The 21,267-nt window shown below is 36.4% G+C and overlaps 1 protein-coding gene across 1 annotated transcript; it reads right to left on the bottom strand.

Annotated features, from left to right (window-relative positions):
• Positions 1 to 2,877: 2,877 nt before the first annotated feature.
• Positions 2,878 to 21,103, bottom strand: scarb1 (scavenger receptor class B, member 1). The gene is given in 15 exon segments (XM_082158061.1): positions 2,878 to 3,898; positions 4,915 to 4,987; positions 5,501 to 5,539; positions 5,833 to 5,976; positions 7,046 to 7,097; positions 7,254 to 7,327; positions 11,855 to 11,973; positions 12,673 to 12,839; positions 12,939 to 13,054; positions 15,386 to 15,481; positions 15,575 to 15,778; positions 16,848 to 16,989; positions 19,335 to 19,495; positions 20,697 to 20,746; positions 20,749 to 21,103. Coding segments are annotated over 15 exon segments (1,518 nt in total). The 5' UTR covers positions 20,816 to 21,103; the 3' UTR covers positions 2,878 to 3,884.
• Positions 21,104 to 21,267: the final 164 nt, after the last annotated feature.

The following is a 21,267-nucleotide window of genomic DNA, read 5'->3' as shown; positions in this document are numbered from 1 at the left end:
TATAATTAGTTTCCACCGCAGATGCGTATAACACTGACAACACATAACATGTTAAATTGTTCGTTTACCCTAGTTTTAGTTCTGTCATTAATTACTCACCCTCATGTCGTTCCAAACCCATAAGACCTTCGTTCAACTTCGAAACACAAATGAAGATCATTGTGATGAAATCCTCAAGCTTTCTGACCTCTATGGAGAAAATGAATGGGATTTTTACTTTTGGAACTGCTTTATTTTCACGCAAGGAAATTCAGATCCTCAAGGCCATAGATATCATTCACAAAGAGGATTACAGCTCAATGAAACTCAGCATAACACGTCGATTAAATTATTTAGTGCTCCGAGTGTAATGGCTCTTTTGTCCATTACGGTGTTAAGGCCATTTGTTTAGCTAGAAGCGTGGAGAGAGGATGATGAAGAGGAAGACGAAGCATCTTAATGCACTTCTCCTGCATGTTGTGCCTCAATCTGTCTTCCCCCGTAACGATTAATAATTGAATACTGTAAATGCAGACAAGCTTGGCCTCATCAATCAAGGGATATCTAGGCTAATATGATAATTATAATTATTCTATGCAGATGGCTTGGGCTGCTGTGATTAATCATTTGTTGAAGAGGCATTCTTTGATATGTCTGCTTGGACTCCATAAAGCATATCATTAAAACCCATTTAGCCATTCAAAAGATTGAATGACAGGTTATCAAAGACAAGCTGATCCCCGCCTCGCCACTTCAGCTGGAGATGTCACCTTGGCATCTGATTACAGCGAGACTTAAATGAACACAACTCTCTGAGCGCAACAGGTCTCGGAGTGCGAGTGATGCTCAAGGATCCTTTCAAGGTAAATCATATTCTGTCCTTTGATACAGGGTTGGAGAGCAGGTCTGAAAACACAACTTTACTGTTCTGTGTTTAAGTGTTCTCCATCAAATGTTTGGAATTCAATGCCATCATTGGGTTGAACAATGGGACAGTATTGGTTGGGCTCTTTATTCATTATCATCATTTCCAACTAGGGAAGACTGTGTCTCGTCTGCTTGTTTAATGACCCTACCTGGAACGCTGCTGTCAAACAATCAAAATGGGGTGAATAAAACAAGGTAATCTGAAAGAAAAGATCAGAATCAATTTTTTTTCTCATATTTTTCCACAGCACTGACAAAAGACTTATTAAGCAAAGATTATATATGCTTCATGAATGTTATATTATCCAAAGTATGGAGTGTGGCATCACAAAAAACGAACTAAACCAAACCAAAAGCAAGTCAGTATAAAATCAGTCACTCAAAAAACAGTTTTGCTGTTTAATATTTTTTGTGCAAACTTTTTTTCAGGATTTTTTGATTAAAGGAACACTCCACCGTTTTTTGAAATAGGGCTTATTCACCTTCTTTCCTACATTTAGATAGGTGGGCAAATGCATTTTTGTCTCAGTGCATGCATTGTTTTAGTTTGACAGGGTTGGCGCTAGCTTAGCTTAGCATAATGAATGGAATCCTTTGTTGCCAGCTAGCATGTCCTGAGTAAAAGTGATATAAAAAATTAAAAAACCCACCTAATTACTTCTTGTAGCCTGCGTATTCACAACAAGTAAAAATAGCGATGCAGATTAACACTAGACGATTTCCTATGCAGATTTCATATAGTGTGATTTAGTAAGAATGTGGAGGTTAAACTCGAGGAGAAAAAATAAAAAATATTATTCAGAGCAAAAATATGCAATTCAGTGCATTTATATTCCAAAAAGTAAGATGAAATTCTGCTAGATTGTAATGTAAATAAGTGAAATCTTTATAACAGTATATCAGACTATTAAAACATTTACTTTATAAAAAATTATTAAAGAAAACAAAGCAAAAATATATTTTACTTTATAAAAAAGTATGAAGTGTGAACTAGAGGGGAGAAGGCATAGAAATTTGTAAACAGGTTTTCCAGAAAAATCCTGATAATCTTAATAATTTAAAGGCATTAGAAATCCATGTATCAAATATGATACAGTAGGCTTTGGGGTTAGGTTTTTTTTTAATAACATTTGCCAGAGATTTAACTAACGTTATGTTAGAAAAAAAACATGTTGAAGATTTTGAAGGGAAAATATAAGGTTAATTCTGAAATTACAAAGTATGTCATTGCGTTCTCTGGAGCCATAGACAAATAATCTTTATAAAACATTTTCCGTTTACGGATGGCATTGTGTAAGATAATTTTATTCTGTTAAAACTCACGTCAGGAACTCTTCGTTTCAGTCAACACTGCAGCGACACGTTTGCCAAGATTTGTGTGTCAACACCGCTCTGCTCTCATACGAAATCATATCAAACATTAAATAAATAAAAAACTGTTTGATTAAAAACGATCGACAAAATAAATGACTAGATACAAGACCAAAGAATGACTTAATTCAACACAAACTCGGCGTCGCCTGCTGTACTGTTGCTCGCTCTTGCCATCTTGCGGTGAGAAAAAGACCTGCTATTTTAAAAATGGCGACCTAAATAAAGACTCATTCTCGTGTATTATAATGCTAATAATGACAGTGATTTTAAAGTACAGTTTATAAATCCTAGTTGTATTTGTAGTGCTACTTAACATAAAAGATATTTTGAAGAAGATGGACCCCACTGACTACAGAAATACAATGGAAGTCAATGGGATCTGTCACTTGTTCTACAAAATATCTTGTGTTCACCAGAATAAATAAATTCCTACAGGTTTGGTTGGAACAACTTGACAGAATTTTCATTTTTGGGTGAACTGTATCCCTTGAAGTCATACATGTTACCATAATTAAAATTGTTTGGGGAAATGTGCTTCATTTGCTTTAAATGCAATGTACTTCCATCGTATTTTTCTTTTGATTTTGGGGAGAGATATAAGACAGACAGGTTTTCATTTAATGGACAAAATACAACTCAATAAGACAATAGTTAATTATATCATCTACACAGCTTTTGATAAACCTTGACAGTATTTCAGGAGTAGGCCTAATAAAACATATCATGGACTCATGACCATGTGCTGTTTGCAGCCAGAGTTATAGGTATCTTTAAAAGTTTTCATACAACATTTGATAGAACATTTGTCTGTGAATCATGCAGAAATAAACACCACCATTAAAGTGAACTGAAAGTCATTACTGAATGAATTCTCATAAAACTTAAAAACAATCCCATTTCATTTCATACTGAACAATCAAGAGAATGTAAACAATGACTTTTTCTTTTTTTTAACATTCATTAAATACAAGTGGCTTTACAGACAGAACAAAAGCAACATGTGTATTCAGCGTACTGAGAAACGTGTGTTGGCTCAGCATTTTTTTCTGTTTTCAGAGGACATTTCACTCAATGGCATGGAAATGTTACAGTGTTCACATCCCTTCCTTATTTACAGGATAAAGGTTAATGTCTTTAAATACATTTTCCCCTTTAGAGGAAGTAAGGTTTGGAGTGTTTTTGACCATTTTTTTTTAAAGCTATACAACCGCACCATTTGAAAATTCATTGTCTAGTAGTATATTGTCAATTATATCATTTTAAAGTGTACCACAGCACAGTTGCTAGTCACTTTTTCATTAAAAAAAATAAAAAATATAATGTAGTATTGACCCCACATTGAACTTTAGACCCAACTGCTGTGCAAAAAAACAAGAAGCCACTCAAAAGAGTTCATAATCCTGTTCTTGATCCAGTTCATTCAACCACATCGCGTAATAAAATAACTTTTATTTATTGCCCAGTGGATTGTGGGATTGAGAGTTTATAGTGAGAGTGAGCTGCAGTGTGGAGAGCGGCTCTAGCTGGCTGAGGCCTGTAGTAATGGGGTCTTTTCACTGGCTGAGCTGGATGGATCCACATCTGTGCAGGGCTGGTCACGCATCTTACTTTTTATCTGCTGGTGAAGAAAAGAAAAGAAAAAAAGACATGTTAACAAAACAAACAAATTCCTCACCAAAATTAAAGTTTCCACTAAACCGCTTGCAAGAAGATATAAAAACTTCACCTTTAAGTTACATATTTTTTGTTAAAATAAAAACATAAAAAAAAGTTAAGTCTGATTTGCAGAAAAAGAATAACCAATATACAATAAAGCATAAACTGTGGACAGTAAAGTTGCATCTTAAAAAAAAAAATATCCATTCAGGAACTACCAAGGACTTTACCATGTGTTGGTTAACATCTGGAGCCACTCTTTTGGAGTTTTGGTTTTATTGAAAGTATTTGTGTAAAAAAGAAAAAAGGAACTTTCTTTTTGGCAAAATCCTCCAAAATCCCCCGCTTACATTTGTCACACAAACACTGTTCCCTCTAATGCATTTTTTCCCCCCAAGTTTAAAGTTTAAATAGGATTTCTGTCATGACAACTCTGAGTGTTTGGGATTGTAATGGATATGATAATGTTGATATGTTTGGTCTTGGCGGAATAGGTTTGCTAGCCTATGCTGCTGCAGCAGAGCAAATACAGGACTTGCTACTGCGAATACAAACACGACACGTTGCTGCTGTTCGATATAGCATACATGAATTACCCGTAGCAGATCTATACAGGTGGAGCTGGGGAAGGTGAAGGGTTTCTGAAGCTGCACTGCTACAGAAAACACTGACCAAGGGGATTATGACTGATTCTGCAGCCAGCCACCAGGGGGGCGATCGAAACGTTTTGGCTTCACTTTTCAGGACGTGTGCAACACACTTGGTTTTGCTCAGCAAGCAAACAAATTAGAGGGAACATTGCCTGCAAAGTTCTGATGGACAGATCAGTGAAGCAGATTAAATGAAATCCAGTGACTATGAAAAGGTACGTGTGAGTGAAAGGAGGTGTGTTCACTTCAGTGTGCTCGTGTGACCTCAAAAACATCCCACCTGCAGAAGAAGAGTTTGAGAAGAGGCATTTCTGAGCCAAAAACCCACCTGTGTCGTTCACGTTTAATTTTTCAGCCTGCGTCTCATTGGTCGGGTCGTGTTTTGTATCTTTTACGCTTTCCTAAAAGAATAACCAGACCTCATTGAACATCAGGTGGGCAGTGACACGGATTTGGAGCCAGTGATCTTCAGGTTGATTATTGGACACAGTGACAGTGTTGAGATCATCACGGCGGACAAAAACTGAGGGGGAATTTGAACGGCCCGTAGTGCTCGTGCACGGCAACGCATGCATGAAGGGCGTGAGTGATTGAAACGGGGCGGGAGCATGCAAGATGAACATGATCGTGCATTTGGTAAATCACATGCTTTGAAATTTGATTTTCACATGTTTTTACAATAAAACTTGTGCAATAATTCACATCTGCCGAGATCTCACAGTGGCTTTTCATTTTTTCAAATCAGCAACATTACATTTAAAGTTGATCAGACTTTGCTTATTTTAAATGACATAGTAAACAATGGTTTAAATTAATCTAGAGATTTGGAACAATTACATATACATAAAAACACATTTTTGATTGTTATTCTCATTGTAATCTTTTTGAATATGTATATTTAAATAAGTGCTGACCCCTTGTGTGAGAGAAACTGGTGACTTTTCCCTGGCTTTCTGTAAGACAAACCATGCAAAATGTTGCACTTTAAACCATCGAAGCCCATGCAGAGTGTTAAAGTGGGGGTGATAAAGGAACATTAAAGTGCTTTCGGGTTCTTATGCTCAACTTTACCTCCTCAGAGCTCAGACACGCTTAAGCACCAAACCACATTTGCTCAACATCATGTAAACCCACTTCCTCTCCAAATCTCTCACGCACATGCACTCACACAAACATACACACTTTCGAAACAAAAATTAATATTAGTAAAACACTGAATAAAAATGCATGCATAAAAAGCGCATACCTTGTCGCAGAAGTAGATCACGGCTCCCAGAATGGATACGAGTCCGAGACCGATGAAGATGTACTGCATGTACTCCATGACCATGGGCAGCACCACCAGATTAGTGCGAAACGTGTTGAGAACGGGACCATCAATGTAGCCGCTCTGAAAAAGAAGACGACAACAGAGATCATTTCGTTCATTTGCTGTTTCAAACTGATTTCAAGTCACATAGCACATAGACAATGCAAGTTGTGTCCCAATTCAGAGGCTGCATCCTTCAAAGGCCGAACGAGTTACAACGTGCAACGAAGGCCGTCCCAATTCGAAGGGTCCTTGTCTCCATTTCCTGGGCCATGAAAGAGAACGAGTGGATCCTTCACAGACTAGCCTACCCCAAGATTGCTGGATTACACTTTTAAAAGCAAGTATTGAGTTTCAACTTACTTGAATATCTAACGATACAAATGTAAAAATAATATTAATAATAAAAAGTTAAAAAAAACTTTAAAGTGGTTAAAATGTTAAAGTCCCCATGTGGTGAAAATCAAGTTTTTAATGTTGTTTATTTATCTATGTGATGTTTTTAATATGCTTTAAGACAAACCATGTGCAAATTCATAAGTCAACACCATTGCTGAGTATTTTCTCCTTAAAACTGCAGTGAACCAAAGACAGTCTCAAAAACGTAGTTTGAAATCGCTGGTGTTTCTGACGTCACAAACTACCTTGTAACCAATCAGATCAACGTGTGATCGTCAACCAGTGGATCTCTGAGCTGGTGTGAGTGAGTGGAGGCGGGGCTCATTTGCATATTCATAGAGCCTCATATACTAAAGGAGGCAAATAACAATAGTTAACCCTGGATCATTCTAAACCCCAGGTAAACAGAATCCTGGGTCATCTTGCTTCACAAAAAGTGGCGCTTCTAAATGACAAGTGTGAAATGTTCCTCAACCCGGGTCGTTATTCAGCTCAATATAGTTCGATGTTGACTCTGTTTAGTTCAATAACAGTGTAAAAGTTCATTAGTTATGAAGCAATAGTATAATCAGCTATAAAGCAGCACTATAGAAGACAATTGTCATTTACGACAATTGTTCGTATCCAATACTTTAAATGAAGTCAAATTGATTATATTACTGAAAATTAAGTGTCCTTTCAAACCCCAAATTCAAGCAAATATGCGATGTGAAACTAAATAGATGTGAAACTTTTTGTAATTCACTCTTACCTCTCCAAACCAGATCATGGGCATCACCACCTCCGCTATCTTTCCTGTTTCTCTGAAACAAGCAAACCACAGCACACAGAACAGAGTCAAAGGGAGACAGTACAGAACAGTGCAGCCTTCAAAAACAAACACGTTTCACAACAACTGGACCTCAGAGCAGACGCAGACCGTCATGACTGTTGACCTACTGTATTTGTGCTGTACTTACGAGATGCCCGAAACACTCTTTATGAGCAGGTTGAGCTGCAGCCGTATGGAAACGTTCATCGGCACTCCAGTCTCCTGTAATACAAGGCCTTCAATGAAAACCTGTTGCGTGTGTTATGTCACCATGCTAAGAGATTCATTCATGAAATTTATTTCACTCGGGAAGAGAAATTCAGTCGTTTTTAAACTTGAATTATTAGTTGAAGCAGATGTTTAGCTAACATTCTATATAGAAAACGGTTCATTTATACATTTGATACCATTTAGAACAAGGTGAAGTACCAAAGAAATTTGTTAACCAGAAGATACATTCCTGATGAACAAATAAATAAACTAAAATATCCATAAATGACCCTTAAAATTCCTGAAACTCAAACCTGGATGAAGATTAAAATGTTAAAGCATCATTAAAGCATTTTTCTCTGGTCTACTTAAAACATGCACTACCGTTTAACAGTTTGGGGTCTATAAAATGTTTATAATGTTTTAAAAGAAGTCTCATATGATCCCCAAGGCTGCATTAATTGTGAAATATTATTACAATTTAAAATAACTTTTCTATTTGAATACATTTAAGAATGTAATTTATTCCTGTGATCAAAGCTGAATTTTCAGCATCATTATGCCAGTCTTCAGTGTCACATGATCCTTCAGAAATAATTCTAATATGCGGATTTGCTGCTCATAAAACATTTCTGATTATTATTATCAATGTTGAAAACAGTGATTCTACTTAATATTGTGGAAATAGTAACTTTTTAAAATTGCTTAATAGAAAGTTAAAAGGAATATCATTTAAAATTGAAAACTGAAATCTTTTGTACCTTTATAATGTCTTTACAGTCTTTTTTAAATCAGTGTAATGCATCCTTGCTCAATATTTTTGCAAAAGAAAAAATTTGACCCCAAACTTTTGAAAGTGTACATTATCTTTAGCCTGGTCTACTTCATATACATTTCTTGATGCTATCAGATGAAGTCATAAAACAACCTGAAGTGACTATTGCAACTGCTCATTTGATTGGTTTCTCAACAGCCATGTAATTTACGAGCAGTTAAATGTTCGAAGATATAATCTTTTGTAGTGAAAGTCACTGATTTATGGTGCGATCAGAAGGTTCAATTACCAACAAGGCTTCTACAACCTCAGAAGGAAGCACATGACTTTCTGCACTATGAAAAGTTTAAATTTAGTGAACTACAAAATAAATTTAGCCCTAAGAACAGGGTTCGTACAGATACTGTAAAGTGAAATTCCAGGCACTATTTCTTTTTGGTTTCTCAGAGATCCATCAGATCTCACTTATCAAACAATATCTGTATTATATTTTTAAATTAAAAGGTAAATCGATAAATAATAATAAACTAATATAACAAAATGTTACAAATCAAGTGATGCACATGCACTGACTGCGGTAACTTTAACCACTGTAAGGAACCTATGACAAAGATATCGCTTTCCACATTCAAACTGATTTTTCTTCTCCCATGAAAATATGATTGACCTATTTATATGAGCAATATCAGGCTCATAGCCATGCACAATGGCTCTATATCTATATCAGATGGGCTGCTGCGTTGATTTTGTGTGAAACTTTTGTTTTATCAATACAATTAAACCGTAACTTCACATATATTGTCTATCAATAATAGACCCTTTAAAAAAAACTTGAATTACTTGAATTTGAGTTTTGGAAATTTAAGCACCTTGTACAAACCCTGTAAGAACTCCAAAGTCATGGGTTTGAACACAAATCCTACATTTTATACCTTGTATATGTAATTTGGATAGAAGCTGCAAATGGAAGTTGTCATGAAATACTTTAGTTGGCATGTCCTGCGGTGTTACTTTTTTTTTACCATTAATTGAGAGCATATGGTCAATGACCATATTAATTGAGAGAGCAGAATCTGTTACTTTCTACATAAAATAACAGAATAAAGACCTGCTGAATCGATTTAGACACAGTAAAACCAATTAAACAGAACTAAACTGTACTCTACGGAAAGCATAAAGGCTTCATTTTTTGGGTGCAGATTCAATGTGGGCCTAGTTATGAGCAGACATGCATTTGCTCCTGCAGAAAACACTGAAACCAAAGAGCTGTTTTCGTGACAGCTCAGTAATGGATTCAATAGATCCGGAGCTAATCGAGCATCATGCTGTGAATTTGTCTCAGACGTTCAACCCAGCAGCGGTTTCAGAAAAATATCTTGAAAACAGATGAAGGGAGAACGACGAGATAACCATCAAATTTTGCAACTGGATGAACAGACAGTTAAGAAGTGTGTCAGGATTGTGCAATTCTGTTAAATTTAGTGACACAAAGTTGCCTGTCTCTCCAACACAAAGCGGCGTCTATATCTCCAACTAATCAGAAGTCAAAGTGGAGTTTGTCTTATCAAACTGCCTGTGTTACAAAAGGCCCACGGATGCAGACATCAGGAGTTTCACATCCAGCAAAACTAAATTAACCAACCAACAAATGGCAGATTTCCAGCTACGCTTAACCCCCAATAAACCACAGCACTAGAGTGAATTAACATTAATATTTGAACCTAAAAGATGCATGTAATCAGAAAACCTTCAGTCAGTCATTGACCGTGTAAAAAGATCATACCTTTAAAATCTTAATCTTGTTTATAATGGGTCATTAAGTTGCTGAGCTCTATAAAAACATCATAAAGGTCACGATAACCGTAATTTCCAATTAGCTTATCAGATGTTGTAATGGTTTAATGGCAGTAATGAGCAACGTACTCTCATTATCAAACCAGGGACAAAGCTGAAACACTGAAACTATCACGACACGCATTCCCACCTTTACCCGTTTATGTTCATTTGAGTTGTTCTGTTATATACCAGTCAGAAATTATTAGCAGCATTTCCACTGTCAAGCCAATGCGAGTGAGGGCTATTAACGGACCAGCCGTGGCTAATAGCCTCCGACTGCGAGCTTTGTGTGATCAAAATGATAAAAAAAATACCCATTTAAATAGTTCCTGTTTTTTATAACATGAGAATATGATAGAGTTATCACACAAGCTAGAATGCCGTTTTTCCGAACATCTGCACTATTGCAAATCTGACATTGATTTTATACAAAATCGGCTTGTTTGAACAAATCAGATTAGAAAATGATTCAATTAGCCTTCCCATTCATTAAAAGAGTCGTTTGTCAAAGGCCGTTTGCCAAATGAATTAGCATTTTGCCAAATCGGTTGAGTGAAGGATTCAACTCATTCATTAAGACGGTGACTTGCTGGCGTTTTTAGTTTAAAATATATTTAAAAATATCCCATTTCATTTTTTCAAACATTTATTATTTCCACTAGGGCTGCACAATATATCGAAATTATCGCAAATGTAAATATCGCGATATGCATAATCGCAACAGCTTGCAATAACTGCGGTCATGAATGACAAAGAGAAAAATCACTCGCCGCTCTTGGCTGAATAACTTTTGTAGCTTTAATAAGAATCAGTATATATTTAATTCATACGGTGAAAACTAAGCTGTGTTTTATTTTTACATTTGATTATTCAGTTTCTGTTGTTAAATAAACCTAATGTAGGATAACCTGAAACCCTAAACCCTGTGGTTTAAATAAACTAAAGGTAAAACACTGTAGCAAAAAGAATGTGAAACTTTTAAATATATTAAGATAATTTAAGTTTATTTTACACACTTTAAGAATTATCATATCGCACTTTTCTTCAATATCGTGCAGCCTAATTTCTACATTCCACATCTATTTATGTCACATCTGAGCTGCATCCAAAGATTCATTTTGTTGATATTGATTTAATTTGATTGGTAATAGCCATACAGAGTCTTTTTTCCTCTGACTGGATTTGTAGATTACATTTAAGAATCTGACACGAGGACATAGATATGACAATACATATAGAAATACCAATAATCTCTGGCTTTGTTGCTGTGGTATTTCTGGGTTTTGATCTTCTCTCAACAGAGAGCACATCCTGTAGGCTAGGCATGTTAATTGTTCTAGGAACCTGAAAGCATATTTACATTTTTGTGTATTTTGTGGTTCTCCATAATGGTGTTCTAGTTAGGTCATTTGTTGTGTAGGAAGGGCCAAAACATAAACCCGAGCCGAGAGACCCCCCTCAGTCCTGACCTACGCTCTTGAAAATGGGTTGAAAAAGTGGTTATGACACAGAGGATGAATTGACCCTAAAAGGCACATAAAATCAGATGTTTATGCAACAAATTTAGATAAGACATAAGGACCAATTTCACATTTATGGCCAATTTCAGAGATAAAGATGTTAAGTTTCTTGAGTCATAATAACAACAACCCATAATCAATAACCTTGAGAGATAAAGAATCAAACTCGCTCAGTCACCTGACAAGGAAGGAACATTCCACTGGTTGTTAATTTTGTTTGCTTTCTCGAACTGACGAATCTTTTTTTTACATTTTGTTATGAAAGTTATTTTACAGATTGTATAATGATTTATAACTATACGTTGCAAATATTTCATATTTTATTCCTAGAAAGAGTAGTAATTATATTAAGTAGTTCCCAATAGTAATGCAACATGTTATGCGTTTCTGTGTGCCAGGATTTCTTACCGGGTGGATATCGATAAAAAGTCCATGTTCATCTTCATTTGGGCTCAATCCGTTGATAGTTTTCAAAAGGACGGGATCAGCCTCAAAAAAGTGCGGTTGAGAAATGAACACAGGGGAATCTGAGATATAAAAAAAATATATATAAAAAAAAGAGGTTAAACATATAAAAGGAAATGGACAGTAAAAAAAAAAAAGGGTATGAAAAGAAAAGAAAGAAAAAGAAGAGAACGAGACGAGACGAAAAGAGATGAAGAAATGAGACGAGATAAGTAGGATAAGAAAGAAAAGGTTAAGAAAATAGAAAAAAGAAAGGTAAGAAAAAGGGTAGAAAAAACAGATAAGGTAAAAAACGAGAAAGAAAAAGGGTAGGAAAAGATAACGTTTTTAAAGAATTTAAACCAAGAAAATGAACAAATGCAAAAAACAAGAGAAAGAAAATAATGAAAGAGGGTAAGAAGAGAAAAGAAAAAAGAACAGGGAAAATGGTTTAAAAAAAACAAAGAAAAAAGGTAAAAGAAAAAAATGTGGAAGATATAAAAGGGAAAAAAAAGTTCGACAGAATTGCCGGAAAAAAAAGATAGAAAAAAAATAAAAGGTAAGAAGAAAAAGGGTAGAAAAAACAGATACGGTAAAAAACGAGAAAGAAAAAGGGTAGGAAAAGAAAAGGAAGAAAAAATGAAAGAGGCCACATTATGATTTTACCCAGTTTGCCTTTAAAACCAGTATGAACAACATATTTACTGACTCAAGATAAGAGAATGTTTGACAGTAGTTAATGAGTGCAGTGGCAGAAGTGTGTGTCAGGATCAGAGACTCACTGTGTCTACAGGTGCTGACGTTCAGGAGCCCGGACTGACGACACGGACAGAAGCCCTCATTGGGAGGATAATCCGCACCATTGGCAAAAAGAGTCTTCGGCGCCACGAAGCGATACACGGGAATCCCACGCGACACACCTGACCTCTGGTACACCAGCTCCATGGACCTGAGATTGGAGATTAGCCACAGAACATGCCCTTAGAAAACCATACAGTCATTAAACACGCATCATCTTCTGAAGGCAGAGTCACAGTCTGGCGTTCACCTGCACGCATCAGGGCTGTAGAAGGGCAGGGTCGACTCAGTGTTCATGAACGGAGGCCACATTTGGCCCGCTGTACCATTGATCATGTTACACTGCTCAGACCTCCAGTAATCCACCTGCACCAATCACACAAAACACCAGATTCACTTCCTTTATAACACCACAGTCTATTCCTAAGCGTCCCAGTTCGCCTACTTATACTGAGCCCTAAAAGTATGTACCGTTTTGTGACGATAAAGTACATATTTGAGTGTGTAGCAGAAGAGTATGCAAGCTTTGGGACGTTCTACTTCGTCTTTAACGAAACACATCCCGTCACGGTTTAAACTGCCCTGTCAATCATCTTATCAGTTAAAATCCTACACATTAATTTTTTTTATTTTTTTATTTCCTACCGTATCGGAAAGAAATGTAGTATCTGTCGTTTATCTGTCAGATGGGTCTTTCATGCGGAGACTCTCCTCATGCTTTTGCATAAAGATGCATTTAAAAGATAATGACCAATCGTATCTTTATAATAGTTCACAATGCTGTTGCAGAGGAATGTGGATAACATTGAATGAATATCTGGTTAGATACTGATTATTAATCACTCAAAGCCCTTTATTTAAAACGCTCTACATGACTGTCGCACATCCGCCATGTTTGTAGTTTTAACACTTATTTATTGTTTGGTGTCAGTAAGAGAATTTATTTTAAAGCTGCCGTCGGCAACATTTTTTTGATCATATTCAGTGTAATCGACACTATAATCCGACAGAACAACATAAATAAGGTGGTTTTAGAAAAAAACCCGAGCTTCTAACTCCACCTGGAGCGTGTTATTTGTTTTGCAAAAATCCAGCGCTCCCGCTTCATCAGGTCCAATCAGTGCAGGGGGGTGTGAGATCTGACTGTCAATCACAGGTCGTGCACACGCCACAGATCCCCCCTCACTCGCGCACGTTAATATCACATGCACACGCCACGCCTGAAGTTCGCCTGGAGATTGCATGAAGCGGGATGGCGGAGAGAAAATCTACTAACAAGCTTCCAATTCCTCGGTTATTGCTATCTATGAATAGATTAGCCAGGGCAGCCTACCTCCGAGTCCATGGTGTTGATAGATGCTGACGAGACGGACGCGTTCACAGAAAATCAGGTACACACGCACAGTGACGCACTGACGAGCACGACCTCGATGGGAGGGTGCTCGCTGGTAGTGGGGGAGGGGCATGAGAGTTGTAAACATTCAAAATTTTGGCTAATCGACCCAATCTGCCAGACTTGCCGACGGCAGCTTTAAGAGAAAAGAAATTACCACTTTTATCCAGCAAGGATGCATTAAACTGATGAAAAGTGACAGTAAAGACTTTAACAATGGTATCATTTTTATTTATTTTTTTAAATATAGAATCCAGTTTATGCAAGAATATTAATCAGCGCAACCGTTTTCAGCATTGATAATCAGAAATGTTTCTTGAGCGCCAAATCGGGATATTAGAATGATTTCTGAATGATCATGTGACACTGAAGACTGGAGTAATGATGCTGAAAATTCAGCTTTCACCACATGATTGACTTGCATTTAAAAGTTAAACGGTTATTTTAAATAGTAATGTTTCACAATATTAACATTTTTACTGCACCCCTGAAATTGCATTCTGACACATTTTAAGAATGCAACGTGTAGAATCCATAGACTGTAAAAAAAGATGGACGACGCCCCTTCGCTCTCTTCCATTGATGAGAACTGAAGCCGCCAGAGTCCCGATATGGCGCTGACATATTGGAACTTGAGTCTGCGCAGTAGCGATCTCGGGACCAGTCCTGCGCAGTCGTGAGCAGGAAGTAAAGCCGCGAAATCAACGCTCCGCCCTCACTCTCGCAGAATGCACTCAGGGAGAGTGGATTCTGCACACTTTTTTAAAAATTGATTGCAGTACGACAAGAGGCTTGTTAAAATAAAGTAAACACAATCTCCTCAGTCCTCCGAAGATCCCGAAAAAATGTCCGTTGGTGCTTCAGTGACTACTTCGCTCAGAGAACCTGTCAATCATGACGTTACACCACCGCATCACGTAACTAACTAAAAACCAACTTATTTTTGAAACAGACACTTGAACTTACATCAGCGTGATAAAAACGACAGCAAATGAAAGAAACCACCTTTGGAAAAAAGATATTTGAAGTGTAATTTAATTGTTTAGTTGGTCTCACCAACTGTTTAGTTGAATAACACGGGGAGGCGGGGCTTATGACCTATACTAGGACCAGTCACCGGGGGGGCGATCGAGACGTTTTGGCTTCACTTTTCAGGGCTTGTGCGGCACGCTTGGTAGAATCAAGCTTGTATAACTAAAAAAAAGTTTGTGCATTTATGTATGTTTCAGACATAGCTCACTAGATTTGGAACAGAGCTAGTGTCCTTTTTGTTTTATTATGGCCCCAAAGGGCATTTGGCTTACGCTTTTCAGGCCATTCCAAGAGTCCACCATATGAACCTTCCGGATGTCATCTTGGCCAGTGAAGACGGTGAACTGTCCAGAGTTTGAGTTGTTAAACTACACGGGGAGCGAAACAAAGCAAGAAAATCAGCTGAGGCCAAAAACACCAGCTACTGTAACAAGACAAGTAAATGCACAGGAAACACCCACCTCTGCAAACAAGCCAAACTTGCCGCTGGATGGAAGCATGCCGGGAAGATAAGTGTTCAGGAAGTCCACCAACTTGCTGTCGTAGCCCCACATGAGTTCTCCTACTGGTTTTGTCAAGAAAGGTCCCTCGTTGAAGGTCTTGAACGTGGTGCTGAGCAAAATGCGGATAGGAAACGGCATATTCTCCATCATTACCGATGCGCCCTGAAAGTGTGAATCAAAAGCTGTTATGTTAAAGGCATAGTTCACCCACAAATGAAAATTCTGTCATCATTTACTCACCCTCAAGTTGTTTCAAACCTGTATGAATTTCTTTTCTATGCTGAACACAAAAGAAGATATTTTGAAAAATGTCGGTAACCAAACAGTTGATGGACCCCATTGACTTCCATAGTATTTTTTTTTTCCTACTATGGAAGTCAATGGGGTCCATCAACTGTTTGGTTACCGACATTTTTCAAAATATCTTCTTTTGTGTTCACCATCCCTTAAAGTTCTTCTCAATCGCTTTACATGGTGGTAGGGTTGGGTATCGCTTGAATTTTACCGATTCCGATTTTGCTTATCGATTCCGATTCTTATCGATTCCTAATTTCGATTTTTATAAGGTTTAAAAAACAAAACAAATTGGATATCACATTTATTCTAAGTCTTATCGCAAAACATTTCATTGTACATTAATACCATGAACATAAATCAACACTTACACAAGGTACTATTGCCTAACCCCAAACTATACAACTAGCCTAACTATTACAAATTTCAAGCATTATTAAAGACAAGTAAACAAATTAGCAAATCACACAAATAAATACAACTGAACAAATATACGATTGAAAAAGCATTTTAAAATTGTCAGGTATTCAGGTACAGAAACTAATCAAATGTAAAATAACACTGCACTTTCTAAATAAAACATACATTACAAATATAGTTGAATAATTCAGTCACAAACAGCGAGTGAATTTTCTCTGCCTTTTGATTAACGTTATTATAGAAACGGCAGCAGGAATATTAGCCAATATTAGAATATTACAGATCCAATTTACTGTTACACATGCGTTTTCTTGGTCGCTTGTGTCTTAGGCTGATGTAAACAGTTGACGAGGATATTTTGACATTTTTATGTGTATTTGTCTGTTCAAGGGCTAAAAGATGTGGAAGAGAACTTATCGCGCGCTGTTCAGTATGAGAGGAATCGACACGATTCGATTGCAAAATTGGAATTGATTTTCGATTCCCAAATATTAAATATTTCATCATAAATTCTCACCAGCACTAGCATGTTAGGGATGGTGACCACATCGGATTCATCTCCCACAGACATGCTCTCCTCAAAGAAGTACTGACGATACTCCATATACGAAACAGTGTTGTTGTCATGGAATGTAATGTTGTCCTTCCAGCGCTTTTCACTGAAAAATATGTCACAACATCAGAAGAAAAATGTGACTTAGCCAGCTGATTAGCAATAATATTATCCTAACACTGCAAAATTCAGCTTTTAGAGGAACAACTTTGAGGTTCTCGGTCAGCATAAATAGCACATTAGAAAGTCACGCAAAAAGACTCCTCTCTCAGATTGTGAAATCCAAACGCATGCTTTGACACACACACACACACACACACACACACACACACACACACACACACACACACACACACACACACACACACACACACACACACACACACACACACACACACACACACACACACACACACACACACACACACACACACACACACACACACACACACACACACACACACACACACACACACACACACACACACACACACACACACACACACACACACACACACACACACACAGTGTCTCATCTAAAAAAAAAAAGAAGCCACTGAACTGTGAGGGAGGACACCAATGCACATTTAACAACCAATCATAAAACAACAAAATGATCTGGCCAAAAACAACTTTCTAGCAATAAATGTACTCTTCAAACAGCATGCCAACAGAAGTACATTACATACATGAAATATAACTATAAATATAGCAGTTAAAAGGCATTTCTGATGATTAAAAAATATAACATAACACTGCCCGGCCAAAAAACAAAACAAACAGGCGACTGCTTAAGAGTCAATGACTGGATCATTATTTCAGTGATTAATGTTTCTAGCATGTTTTGCAGAAGTTCTTCTAAACCTAGTTGATGGAATGTGTAGCTTTTCATTTCTTAACCAACCATGTACGAGACACATCATGGCCATATTCCAGGATGACAATGTCAAGATTCATCAGGCTCAGATTGTGAAAGAATGGTTGTGAGGATCATGAAGAATCATTTTCACACATGAATCTTCTCCTCTGAATCCAGAGCTTAAATTCATTGAAAGTCTTTGGGATGTGCTGGAGGACACTTTACACAGTGCTGGACTCTTGCATTGACAATACAAGATCTTGAGCAAAAATTGATGCAACTCTTGATGGAAATAACATCACAACATTTTAGAAGAACTGTTGCTACACATATACTGTAACATACTAGAAACATAAATCACTGCAATGATCCAATCACTGACTCTTAAGCATTTGCCTATTTAAATCCAAACAGCGACTTTATGACCGGACAGTGTATAAAATTATGATTATGCTAAATATTAAATAAAATGTTAAATAAATTAAATTAAATTAAATTAAATTAAATAAGCGTTTAAAAAAAAAAGGTCTTATGCGGAATCTTGTTATTTTAATTCTGGAAAGAGGCTGCGAATAAATTTTTTGGATTAGCATCATTTTCATAAAAGTTAGAAAATCAGATTGTGCGTTGAGCAGAAGTGAGCTTTGTTCTCGTTCAGTTCCAGCAGTGTCTGTTTTTACTCAGTGAAATGCTCTAGTATGCACGGCTCCAGGGTAGGATCACAGTTCCACTCCAATAATAAAAAATATGGACAGATACAGATTAGGGAATAAAAATAAAATAAAAGGATAGAAAAAGGATAATATGTTGAATGCACAAAAAAAAAAAAAAAAAAAAAATCAAATGAATAAATCATACTGTCTGTTTTGCAGTATTTCCCACAGCAATTTTTTATGAAATGTATGTTAAATTTAAATCACAACACAAATGTATACTACCGTTCAAAAGTTTGGGGTCGGTAAGATTTTTTATTATTTTTAATCTAAGTATCTTGTGCTCACCAAGGATGCATATGCTAATAAAATAAGACTATTGATCTCCTTCCAAAAAATTTAAAACTTACTGACCCCACACATTTGAATGGTAGTGTATAGTGTATCTTTGTCAAGGCACATTTAAAAAAAAAAAAAAAAAAAAAAAAAATTTATATAAAAAAAAAGCCCTTCAAGTAAGGTCAAGGCCACCAGATAGACGTCTATATAGTGAGTCTACTGCAAACAAACCTCTTGTCTGTGCTAAAGATCACGAGTGCATCAAGAAAGAGGATCTTTTGTTAAATGTCGGGGCAGGTTATGCACACAGGAGGAATGCTTTTAGAGTTATACTGACAGTATATAGCTCTACAAATCACTCTGGGATGGACAGGACACTTTAACAGACATTATGGTAGTCCTGCCCGGACAACTGACAGAATGCACATCCAAACCGCTGGGCACAAACCTACCATGAACTTCAGCACCATAGGGCTTTCACTTGCAGGTCTGAACATCAACAAAGCCATGACATGTCCACTCAAGTCAGACCTAGTGATTTGTACAATCCATATCGTTTCAAAGTAGATTTACAGAAAAAGAAGGGAACACACTTCTTACCGGTAAACATACGGCCCCCTCTGGATCACCATAGGCATTTCTCCTTTTAGGATTTCATCAGGATTGACGATATGGAAGAAATATACAGACATAAAAAAGGGAACCGGGATGTCCTTCCACATAGTGTAGGAGAGTTCGTTCTTCGGGTTTATCTCTACATTCTGTGAGGATTTGAAGTATGCAAATATGGTTAGTGATCAGAGTGCGATATGCTGTATTTAAAATGGTTTAACTTAAAATTCTTTAACTCTAGAATTCTTTAATAATTATAACACACAGATTTATGGCCTGTTGAGGGACAACAACACAGACAATTGTAAATTTGTCACACCAAAAAAAATTTTTTTTGTTTTGTTTGTTTTTATGTGATTGAAAAGGGAAAGGAGATGAGGAAAAGAAATTGTCATCTTTAACTTAGATCTCAAATCATTTTTTTTATTACATTTTTCTTTCTTTTTTTTAAATAAGTCTCTTATGTGTGAAGTCTCTCACCAAGGCTGCATTTTATCAAAAAAAATACAGTAATATTGTGAAATATTACAATTTGAATTGTTTACTAAAATTACTATTGTAATGTTTATTTTGTAAAACGTAATTTCTTCCTGTGATCAAATCTGAATTTTCAGCATCATTACTCCAGTTTTCAGTGTCACAAGATCCTTCAGAAATCACTTTAATATGATGATTTGCTGTTTAAGAAACATTTATGATTATTAACAATGTCGAAAACAGTTGAAAACTTTTTTTCAGGATTCTTTGATGAAGTTCAGAAGAACAGCATTTATTTGAAATCATTTATAAATGACTTTCTGTCTTGCATTTATGTAGCATTATAAATATCTTTCTGAATGTCTTTCTATAAATGCTGACCTTGCTGAATAAATAAATAAATAAAATAAAAGTAAAATACAAGAATAGACCCTTGCAAATAGCATTTAATTTTTTTATTTTTATGATTTATTTATATATTAATTTAAAATTAAAAGAAAAAAACAAAACAACATATCTTCTGAAGGAAACAAACATAGGCGTCAGTAATTACGAGTCTGACAATGTGATTGATTACACAAGTTTGACTAACTAAGAACTATCTAATCTTAGTTTAGATTTCCAAGTACGATGTATGTTTGTAGCACATTATTCATATAAGCGGGCTATTCTAGCCTATATTATTAATTAATTAATAATCGTTCCAATTAACGCATTTTATTTTAAAAAACACAAAGCAACTATAGACGTCATACAGAGCTCAGTTCACGGATTTTCGACACTAAAACAATGGGTTTTGCAACTTAATGTTATTTAAAAATGCAAATATGTTTGATTAGAGCGTCACGTGCACCTGTGAGGTGTCTAACTTACCTTCACTATCTGATCGTCTATTATAATCGGTCCAACAAACACCAGGACAGTCCGAACAAAACTGCCAAACCTCCCAGAACTAAAAAAACGATCGCTAATGTAGAATTAGACACCGCCATCCTTACTTCACGTTACAAATGAACGCAAAAGGATTGAGAAGAATAAAGTGAATTCTCCCAGAAAGGTCACGGAGCTCAAAGCACGAGTGAGTCCTCAACACAACAGCTGAACAAACTATCACTTACATACGAGATAAAGCCATAAAACTCTAGTCATTGAGTTATTAATGCTCTTCTGACTTTATGACCACGTACATTACAGCTGTGAGTGATGTTAAAGTCCGACTCGCTGATCGAGCAGGTTTTATAGCGCTCTTGCTGTGTGATTACCATGTTTACGATGCTCAAAGCGCCACCTATAAACCAGAGGATTCTGGGTAATGCAGTTATACAAGTATATGTCTCCCACTATGTTGTGTCTGCTAATTCACTTTGTTTGGCATCTTTTAACAGCTGTTTTAAAAGGAGAAAATATTGTATGAATACTATTTGTGCATTTTTTGTGTGCTACA

Source organism: Leuciscus leuciscus (assembly GCF_965113295.1).
Source record: "Leuciscus leuciscus genome assembly, chromosome: 24".
Lineage (NCBI taxonomy): Eukaryota > Metazoa > Chordata > Actinopteri > Cypriniformes > Leuciscidae > Leuciscus > Leuciscus leuciscus.
This window is presented reverse-complemented; position numbering and strand designations above follow the sequence as displayed.